We start from the raw sequence: 11538 nt of genomic DNA, 5'->3' as shown, positions 1-11538 counted from the left end.
AAAGCATGCAATGGAGGAAGGATAGCATCTTCAACAAATGGTGCTGGGAAAACTGGAAATCCATTTGCATCAAAATGAAACTGAATCCCTTTCTCTCGCCATGCACAAAAGTTAACTCAAAATGGATCAAGGAGCTCGATATTAAATCAGAGACACGGCGTCTGATAGAAGAAAAAGTCGGCTATGATCTACATGCTGTGGGGTCAGGCCCCAAATTCCTCAATAGGACACCCATAGCGCAAGAGTTAACAACCAGAATCAACAAATGGGACTTACTCAAACTAAAAAGTTTTCGATCAACAAAAGAAACAATAAGAGAGATAAACAGGGAGCCTACATCCTGGGAACAAATCTTTACCCCACACACTTCAGATAGAGCCCTAATATCCAGAGTATACAAAGAACTCAAAAAATTAGATAATAAGATAACAAATAACCCAATCAACAAATGGGCCAAGGACCTGAACAGACACTTCTCAGAGGAGGACATACAATCAATCAACAAGTACATGAAAAAATGCTCAACATCGCTAGCAGTCAGAGAAATGCAAATCAAAACCACCCTAAGATACCATCTCACTCCAGTAAGATTGGCAGCCATTAAGAAGTCCAACAACAACAAGTGCTGGCGAGGATGCGGGGAAATGGGTACACTTGTTCATTGTTGGTGGGACTGCAAAATGGTGCAGCCAATTTGGAAAGCAGTATGGAGATTTCTTGGAAAGCTGGGAATGGAACCACCATTTGACCCAGCTATTCCCCTTCTCGGTCTATTCCCTAAAGACCTAACAAGAGCATGCTACAGGGACACTGCTATATCGATGTTCATAGCAGCACAATTCACGATAGCAAGATTGTGGAACCAACCTAGAAGCCCTTCAATAGATGAATGGATTAAAAAAATGTGGCATTTATACACAATGGAGTATTACTCTGCTTTAAAAAATGACAAAATCATAGAATTTGGAGGGAAATGGATGGCATTAGAGCAGATTATGCTAAGTGAAGCTAGCCAATCCTTAAAAAACAAATGTCAAATGTCTTCTTTGATATAAGGGGAGTAACCAAGGACAGGGTAGAGACGAAGAGCTGGAGAAGAAGAATAACATTAAACAGGGATGATAGGCGGGAGGGAAAGTGAGAGTTAAGGGAAATTGCATGGAATTGGAAGGTGAGCCTCAGGGTTATACACAATTACATATAAGAGGAAAGGAGGAGTAGGAGAAAAATTATATAAGTGGAAGAAACGATTTATAGTAGAGGGGATGGAGAGAGAGAAGGGGAGGGGAGGGGAGGGGAGGGGTGAGGGGACAGTGGAGAATGGGATAGACAGCAGAATACATCAGTCACTAGAAAGGCAATTTGTAAATCAATGGAAATGTAACTGATGTGACACAGCAATCTGTATACGGGGTAAAAATGGGAGTTCATAACCCACTTGAATCAATCTGTGAAATATGGTATATTAAGAACTATGTAATGTTTTGAACAACCAACAATAAAATAAAAAAAAATGTTGAGAATAGAAAAAAATATATAAATAAATAAATGTTGAAACTTCTCTCCATCAAAGGAAATAATCAATAGAGTAAAAAAGCAGCCCATGGAATGCAAGGAAATATTTTCCAGTCATAAATCTGATTAAGGTTATTATCCAAGTTATATGAAGAAATCCCACAGCCCAACAACAAAAACAAACAAACAACCCGATTAAAAATGAGTAGAGGATTTTAGTGAATATTATTTCTAAAAAAATACACAAATATCAATAAACTCTTGAAAAGATGATCAACTTCACTAATCTTAGGAAAATGCAAATCAAAACCTCTATAAAATACCCATTAGAATGGCTTTTGTTAAAAAAAAAAGAAAGAAAATAAATTGTGTCAGGATGTGGGAGAAATTAGAACTCTTGTGTATGATGGTAGGAACATAAGATGGTACTGCATTTATGAAAATGGGGTTCTCAAAAATATTAAAATTGAACTGTCATATTATACAGTAATTTCCCTTCTGGGCATGTATTCCAAAGAACTGAAAGCAAGGTCTTGAATAGACTTTTGTACACCCATGTTCATAGCAGCATTGTTCACAATGGCCAAAATGTAGAAACAATCCTCATGTTCACCAGCAGATAGATAAACAAAATGAAGTTTATACACACAATGGACTATTATTCAGCAGAAAAATGAAGGAAATTGTGACACATGCTATACATGGTTGGTTCTGAAGACATCATGCTAAGTGAAAGAAACCAGGCACTAATTGGCAAATGCAGTATGAGTTCACTTACCCGAGAACCTTGGAATAGTCATGAAGACTAGAAAGTGGCATGGTGACTGACAGAGGCTACGAGGAAGGAAAGGGAAATGAGGAGTTCCTGTTTAACAGGTACCAAATTTCAGTTTGGAATGATGGTTCTACAGAGGATAAAAGTAATAGTTACACAACAACACGAATGGACTTAATGTCACCAACCTTTAAAACACTGAAGATGTTTATCCATTCATCTACCTCTAAGCAGTAGGATTTGTTTCCACATTTTGACTATTATAAATAATTTTAGTGATTAAAATAATAAATTTATATTGTGCATATTTTGACACAATTTTTTTTAAGAATTAGTTACACAATTTTTTTAAAAAATTAGAAAAATAGCCAGGCACAGTGATGCACGCCTGTAATCCCAATGATTTGGGAGTCTGAGGCAGGACAATTGCAAGTTCAATGCCAGCTTCAGCAACTTAGCAAGGCCCTCAACAACACAGTGAGACCCTATCTCAAAATAAAAAATAAAAAGAGCTGGAGATGTGGCTCAGTGGTAAAGTGTCTCTAGGTTCATTCCCCAGTACCAAGAGAAAAAAAATCAGGAAAGTAAACCTTCACATAACCAAAACATTATTAACTGAATGTTATTTGCTGTAGGTATAAATGGGTATTACCTGGCCCTAAAGGAACATGCCCAATGTATGTATAAAGTTTGGTCTGTCTTAGTCTTTTTGGTGCTGCCATAAGAGAATGCCACAAACTGGGTAATTTATAATGAACAGAAACTTATTGGCTCATGATTTTGTAGGCTAGGAAGTTCAAGATTCAGGGTTGGCATCTAGTGAAGGCCTTCATGGCAGAATGCAGGAGGGCAAGAGAGAGCAAGGTGTGGGGGAGCCTTATAAAGGTTCCCTTTAAGAGGAACTCACTCCCCTGACAGTGGTATTTCTCATTATGAAGGCAGAACCCTGTGACCTAAAGTTCCCATTTCCCAACACCTCCATGTTGGGGATCAAGTTTCCAACATATTCGAACTACAGTGAACTCCTAGGAGAGACCTAGGGACAAAGAAAATTAAAGGCAAACCTTATAGAATAATAATAAGCCAGGTTTAGACTTTGTTAAATGTTTTGAATACAGAATAACTGCTCTGGTTTGAATATGGTTTGAGTGTTTTACCCAAAGCCTTATATACTGAAGGCCTGGTCTCCCTGTGGTGTTGTTGAGAGGATGGAACTTGTAACAGGTGGGGCCCAGTGGTAGTTAATTAGGTCACTGGAGGAATCACCCTCAGATGAGATTAATGTAGTTTTTATGGGATCCTGGCTAGATCCCACAAGACTGAGTTATAATTAGAGCAAGTGTGACACCTGAATCTCTCTCTGGCTTTCTATTTGATCTCTTCTGCTTGTACTCCCAGAATGGTGATGCCATCTATCATAAGGTCCTCACCAAAGCCAAACCAATGCAGTGTCATGCTCTTGACTCTCCAGACCTGTGAGCTAAATAAACCTCTTTTATTTTTAAAATATCCAGCTTCAGGTATTTTGATATAGTAAGAAAAAATGGACTAATACCTGTCCCTAGGATGGAATTATTTGTTGCAGGAAGAGACATTAAAATTTGTTTGTGGCCATTGTTGTTTGTTTGGAAATAACTTTCAGAGAACCCATCACTCACTGCTTTTATTTCCGTCTCTGGGACCTCATGAAAAAAATTGTAGAGGATTATGGTAGAAAAATTAACACCTGGGCCCGGGGATGTACCTCAGTGGTAATTTACTTACCTAGCACAGGTGATGTCATGTTCAATTCCCAGCTCAGCAGGAAAAAGAAAGAATGTGAGCCAGAAAGCAAAACATACACAGAACTAAAAGCACTCAGATGCAGTGAACCCTCAGAGAAGAGTAAACCACCGTAAATAGATGGCTAAACTGCTCAGACCCCTTCTGAAGGAATATGGAACTGCAGGGAGTGATTCTAATACCGCAGAAAAAGACGCAGCAGAAGAAAGTCATGCAAGTCCTGAAATCAAAGACAGGATGTGAAAAATATGAAAAGCTGAAAAACAGCCAGGGACTTGCGGCTGAACAGATGGCATTGAATACAGCTTTCAAGAGACGCTTCAGTTCAGTTGGCTGAGGATGATTCCAGCTGAACCAAATGGGAGACGTGGGGAAACAGGGGCATTACCAAGGCCCGGCAGCGGTTTCCAGTGGATACTGGTGGCAAACCATTGTAATGGCTTTCCTGGGGCATCTCTGCGGACTCTCTGCCTAGGCCTGAGCTATGCTGTAACAAGAGGAGTATGAGACCAAGAGTGCCTGTTCAGGAGGCTGTGTCACCAGACAGAGTCCTGAGTTCCTCTGGAACACAGGGGAAGGTAGAATCAAGACATTTGAAACAGTTGGATGGCTAAGAAAAGGGTCTCAATTAAACACGGTGACTGCAAGAAGGCAGGAATGCCTAAGACTCCAGCTTCCAGAGGAGGAGACATTTTTCTTTGGGGATATATGAAATGTACGGTTCTCTAATTCACCTCTGGCAAGATTAATGGTCTGCAAAAAGCTGACCTGGAATGACTAGCTTCTGGTAGGGTTGGAAACAAAAGGATTTCTTTGCCTATTCCCCCTCTCTCATTCCATCGTCTTTTAGTAATCATGAATGTCTAGATGATTTGGTGATCATAAATGTCTAGATTAAGCTTTGTATATTTAGAAATATCATAGGGTGGGGTTGGATGGGGCAGGATTTGGAATTAAATTTAAGAAGTTTCCAAATATGGTAGGTATGGGACTGGTGCTGTGACTGTCCTGTGGATCCTATTTATGCTTTGGAGTCTTAGAGAGGCACACCAGAATCTTATTGTTGAACGAATTCAATGTCTTAAGTTTTAAAAGAACAATACTCACTCAGTAGACTTCAGCAAGTGGGCATCTTGCTGAAGTAGACTTGACTCTACCAGGCACCAGTCTGAGAGCCCTCAGGAGGAAACAGAACATAAGGAAAAAGGAAAAATATTGGATTTTATCTAAAAATTAATCTCAAAAGAGAAAAGGGGGATTCAACATTTGGACTTTGATTTTTCTACACAATGGTCATGATAGGATGGAAATGATGCTCAAATTCTGTTATAGATATATTACTTTTAAAATTGTGATGACATTATATATAACATAAAATTTGCCTTTTTAAGAGTACAGTTTAGACACATTAAGTACATTTACATCAATGTGCGTATTACTCTTCTCCAAAGAATTAAAAACCAATAGGATATTTATTTATTGTGTTTATTATAAAAATTTACTATAGGAATTGGCTCATATGGCAATGAGGGCCAAGAAGTCCCATAATCCATCACCTGCAAGATGGAGAACCAAGAAAGCTGGGGGTATAATTCAGTCTAAAGCCAAAGGCCTCAAAATGAGAGAAGTGGAGTTGGCCATGGTAGAAGTTTGGAAGCCCAAATGTCTGAGAAGTACTTATATCCAAGGGCAGGTGAAGATGGATTCTCAGCCCAGAGAGAGTCAATTCACCTTTCTTCCACCTTTTCATTCTCTTCATGTCCTCCAAAGACTGGATGATGCCCAACTGCTGAGGGCCATTACCAAGTAGAAATGACGCATCAAAATTTCCTTGCTAGCGTACCCCATGTTAATGATTTCGCTGTTGACATTGCATGTAAGGTGACCTTGCTCAAACACCAAGGCGGATCCGGGTTTAGAGCTGATCAGGTTTGAGGAAGTATCCCGGTCCTTGGGTTAAGGGCGTTCCCAGTTTAAGACCTTGGATTTTAGGGAAGTTCGATGTTGAGGATTATTGCTGCTGGAATTAGGGCGTTCCTGCTGCCTGAGCTCCCGTTGAGTTCTCGTGAGATTCAGAGAGCACTTTTGGGAAGAAAGCCTCGTGGAGTAGGTGAATGGGGTGGCAGCAGAACTGGGATTGCCCCAGAACGTGTGTGGAGGCCGGTGTGATTTCGGGAATAAAGATTTGCTGTTTGAATCTACAAAGCTGCGTGGTGGCTCGTGATTCTGTGCCCAGCCAAGACTGCGGCACCCAACCATACTGGGGAGGACAGTCTGCTTTTCTCAGTTTGCCAATTCAAATGCTGGTCTTTTCCAGAAACATCCTTACAGACATGCCTAGAAACTACCAACTATCAACTATCTGGGATCTTTTACATGAGTCAAGTTTTCACATGAAATTGACCATCACACTGTGCATTCATCTGTACCACCTCCAAAACAGTTTTCCTCTCATTTCCCAAATGATAATATCATAACCATTAAACAATAACTCCAACTCCCCCTTCCCCCAGCCCCTAGTGATGACCATACTACTTTTCTGTCAATCTTGAACTTGCCTACTCTGGATATCTCATACAAGTGGAATTATATGATATGTGTCTTTTAGTGATTGGCTTTTTTTCACCTAACTTAATTTCTTCAAAGTTCATCTACATTGCATGTGCCAGAATTTTATTCTTCTCTAAGGCTTAATCAATCTCCATCCTGATCTTCATATATAATTCCCCAGTTGTTTCCTCAACCTAGTTCCTCCTTTGAGATTTTATCTTTCCAAATCTTATTAGAGTGTCCTGGATCCCAAATAATCTTCCTGATCTAGTAATAATAAAAACAATTCCCTTTTTCAGTCTCTTCTTTAAAGATTATTTTTAAATAACTGTTAACAAGAAATACTGATATAAGGCAAGAGAAAAATGCAGTGCTGTGCATTAACAGACATAGGTAGACCTTAAGAAAGTATTGAATTTCTTTAGGACACTGTGATTTATAAAACCGGTAGTATGTTATACATTTTAGAATAATTTCGGTTTTAAAAAATGGTTCGAATAAACACTTTTTCATTTGAGGGAACCATTTTCCATTACATGAAAATATAAGTTATGTTGAACCCTCACTCCGATAAACTAAACATTGTTAAAATTCTTAGACATGAAAAGTAGTCATCACAGAACCAAGCACATAAACCCAGAGCAAAGAAAAGTCTATCCACCTGTTTTCTGTTACTGTAATAAAATACCTGAAGCTGGGTGATGTATAAAGAAAAGTGATTTACTTAGCTCAGAGGTTTGGAGGTCAAAAATCCAAACAGCATGGCTCTGGCTCTGGCAAAGATGCTCCTGGCTGCATCACATAGTGGTGATGGCATTATGATGGGCGTATATGTGACAGAGATAGATCCCCTGAAGAAATAGGAAGCCAGAGAGATGGGGAGTGTTGGGAAAAGTATAAACGGCAGCCGTACCCCAGAGAAAAAACCCCAACATGGTGCCTAAGGACTTCTTCTTCCTACCTTCTTCTTTTCTGCAGTGGCGCGAAAAGTTCCCGCCCTTGTGAACTCTCCCGCCGGCGCCAATTTCAAACCTCACTGGCGGGGAACCTTAGCCCCAATGAGAACTAATTCCTGGGCACGGGAGCTGATATCTGGAAGAACTTGCCAATAAACGGGTGGCCTGCCATTTATCTAAGCCCTACCATCTCCCCTTTAGTTCTATATAAGCACACAGCTTTTTGCAATAAAATTGGAATTCTCCCGGCGAAGTGTCTTTGCGTGGGGAATTCTTTCATTCTGGTGCCCCGTGTGAGGATACGGGTGAGCTCTTTCCAACAAGAGCCCCGTCCCCTGCCCGGCCGAAGACTCTCCGCCCAGGTCTGCTGTTTTCAGACGCCAGCTCCCCTGCACTCACCACTGATCCGACTGTAGGTAAGCTTCCCTTGACCCCGGCTCGCCAACTCCCTTCGGGCTAAAAGCTGGAGCTGTGACCGTGATTGTCCCGCACACTCCAGACGCCCGGTGGGGGGAGGGAATTCACACCACTAAGACCTTTACTGGTTGCAGTGGACCCTCTGGTGATCCGTTTCCCTTTGGGGCATGAGGCTTCTGAGTTTACACGAGAGGTTCTATGGTTTTTTTTTCCTCCTCCGCTGCCGTTGCCGCTGCTGCTGGCTAGAGTTGCTGTTTCCTGCGGGGCTGCTGTGTCTGGCTGAAGCTGCCTTTCTACTCGGGGAAAACTGAACTCCCGGCCTGGAACTGTGTTCCGCCGGAGCCGGAGTTCTGTTTTCATTACTGACTTTTTCCGCTGCGGTCGAAAACTTTTATGACGTCAGGTTGCCTGTGGCTCCGACCCCATTGGGTCTCACAGATCGCACTTCACTGGTGACAACCGGGTAGTGCCCTCTATAGTTCCTGGCGACGGCTGGTCATTTTGGGGACGCCCACCTGACCCCCGTTCGCCCTGGGCTTCCTGGAAGCCGTTCCAGCCCGGGTTTTCCCTTTGTCTCTCTTGCTTATGCTTATTCTCTCTTTCTTGCTTTCTCTCTTCCATGTCTCACTGTGACTATGGGCACCTCTTCGTCTGTACCTGAAGCCTCACCTCTCAAATGTTTAATAAAAAATCTGGACTCTCGGCACGCCCTCTCCGCCTCTTCACCTCCCCCGCCCACGTGGTCGCCTCCACTGCAGCGGTCCGAGAGGAGCTGGGGGAGGACGGTGGCCCGCAAGGCTCGTCGCAGACAACGCGGCGGCAATGTCCTCGAGCCAGGCGAGTGCCGCGGCGGCAGCGGCAGGGCCTCGCGCACTGCAGGGCGGCCTGGGTTTTGGCCTCCCCCTGGTTCCCTGGAAGCGGGCCGGTGGCCAGTGTGGGAACGGCAGCAGCAGCAGAGGCGGAGGCTTCAGTGCGTCTCTCTAACCTTTAGCCTGAGCCAAGGGAGGCCAGGCAGCCTGGGTGGCTGGAGGGGGTCCGCTGCCCGAGAATGGGAATTCTCTTCACCAGGATATGGAGACTGTTCAATCACCAGGAGCACAAAGTTATCATTGTTGGATTGGATAATGCAGGAAAAACTACCATCCTTTACCAATTTTCTATGAATGAAGTTGTACATACATCCCCTACAATAGGAAGTAATGTAGAAGAGATAGTGATTAATAATACACGTTTCCTAACGTGGGATATTGGTGGCCAAGAGTCTCTTCGTTCTTCCTGGAATACTTATTATACTAACACGGAGTTTGTAATAGTAGTTGTGGACAGTACAGACAGAGAGAGGATTTCTGTAACTAGAGAAGAACTCTACAAAATGTTAGCACATGAGGACCTAAGAAAAGCTGGATTACTGATTTTTGCTAATAAACAAGACGTTAAAGAATGCATGAGTGTAGCAGAAATCTCCCAGTTTTTGAAGCTAACTTCTATTAAAGATCATCAGTGGCATATCCAAGCATGCTGTGCTCTTACTGACGAGGGATTATGTCAAGGACTTGAACGGATGATGTCACGACTTAAGATTAGATGATCTCTACTGACCTCTTCTCATAGACTTTGTATAAACAAAGTGCTGGACTTTACCTGAAAGCTGCAAAAATTAATGGTTTAGATATATTTATAATAAACTGATTTCAACTTTTTTCTATAAGAAGAAAAATTAAGACCACTTATTTGAAAACAAGATGAAGTCTCATCTTCCAATTTGCTTTCTCATTAGTTCCTTCCAAAGTACTTTATTAAAGCTGTGATTGACATTTTTCTCAATGAATCCTCTTATAGCCTGTGGTAAGTACAAAGGGAGAGGAAGATGTTTTGAACTTTAAGAGCTTTATTATCAGTATACCCCTCCCCAACTGAATGTTGTTCTCTTTTTGTTCCACTAAGTCAAAATACAAATCAGCACATATACTGTTTCCAATATTTTAAATGTCATGTTAGTTATGAAAAAAAAAAGTATTTTACTTAAGGTTGTGTATGTATTATGTATATACCTCAAGTTCAAGTTAATGGCTTTGATTTGTGTTCTAAAGAAAAGCAAATAATGCAAAAATTAGTAATATCCTTAGTTATTGCCCTAATGAGATAAGTACTGGCATTGGTATTAAGTGCCATTTTATACTTTTCCTGTATGTTTTCTGTATTGTACTAATCAAACGTCCCCTCTCCCCCAATCATTGAGCTGCTCTTAAGAAAAAAAAAAGATACAGGAAAAAACTTGACATTGTATATCCATTTTTGTTGATCAGTAACACACATAGAAATGTGTCATCCATCTAAGTGAAATATCTGTCAAATTTTTGGCTTACCCAGTTGACAGAATTGCACAGTGGAGCACTGATCAGATTAATCCTTGTATTGGTCTAAATTATTGAATAGATTATTAATCCACTTATAAATCAATCATAAATTTCGATTAAAACAATCAAGTGATTTCTTCTTAATTAAAATCTGTTGTGTGAAACATGAGGTAACATTCTATAAATATTATTAAACAATAGCTAGAGTCTTTTTAAGTATAAAAGTATATATGTCAAGCTGTTAAAATGAGAGTACAAGTAATGCATAAAATTTCTGAGCAACATTTGAAATTTTTTAATTTGCAGATTTCTTATTTCTTATTTTAGGATTTGGAATCCTTTTGAGGTTTTTTTTGTTGTTGTTGTTGTTCTTAAGTTTTCTTTGATCTTTCACCTTGTAAATGCATTGTTTAACAATTAATAGTGGTAAATTTTTAATGCTGTTGGCTGGAAAACTGATTGGTGTATGATATATTATTTGTACTAAGAAATAACTTGCCCCAAAATACCTTTTGTTTGCTTAGGTTTCTTTCTTTCTTTCTTTTTAATGTCTGAAAAATGAAGGTATTTTTGTCATAATTGTAAACAGAATTATCCTGTATTAAAATATATACTCTAAAAAAAAAAAAAATCTGGCCACACTCTCCCTCACACCAGACATCAAGCCCAAACTTCTAATCAAATTCTGTACCCAAGATTGGCCTACATATCCACTGGATAATGGCAATCATTGGCCTCCAGAAGGCTCCTTAGATCCAAACCTCCTTCGAGACCTTTTTAACTATTGCCAGCGTCTGAAAAAGTGGAGGGAGATTCCCTGCGTTGAAGGTTTTAGCCTTCTCGCACAGCACCCTGCTCTCTGCTCCTCCTGCTCTCCCTCTCAAGTCCTCCTTGCTTGCAAACCCCTCTCTTCCCCTACTTCTACTCCTGACTTCGCAGATTCTTCCTCATTCGACCCAGCAGATGAACCCCCACCTTATCCCCCAGCCCCATCTGCTCCTTCTCTCCCACTATACCCTCCTCTTCCTCCGCCTGGTTCCACGGATCCTCAGCCTTCTGTTTCATCCCCCTCCCCTCCGCCCTCTTCTGCCTGCTCCACCTCCTCCTCCGCAGAGACACCCCCTTCCCCTCCCTCTCCTTCCTGTCCGCCGCCTGCCTCTTTCAGTCCTCCTGTTACCAGGTCTAA

The 11538-nt window shown here is 41.2% G+C and overlaps 1 protein-coding gene across 1 annotated transcript; it reads left to right on the top strand.

Annotated features, from left to right (window-relative positions):
* Positions 1-8764: 8764 nt before the first annotated feature.
* On the top strand, positions 8765-9786 carry LOC308640226 (ADP-ribosylation factor-like protein 5A). Its single transcript, XM_081278457.1, has one exon. The coding sequence runs from the start codon at positions 9044-9046 to the stop codon at positions 9581-9583; it is 540 nt and encodes a 179-aa protein (XP_081134583.1). The 5' UTR covers positions 8765-9043; the 3' UTR covers positions 9584-9786.
* Positions 9787-11538: the final 1752 nt, after the last annotated feature.

The sequence above is a fragment of the Spermophilus citellus genome, assembly GCF_964194105.1.
Source record: "Spermophilus citellus genome assembly, chromosome: 1".
Classification (NCBI taxonomy): domain Eukaryota; kingdom Metazoa; phylum Chordata; class Mammalia; order Rodentia; family Sciuridae; genus Spermophilus; species Spermophilus citellus.
This window is presented reverse-complemented; position numbering and strand designations above follow the sequence as displayed.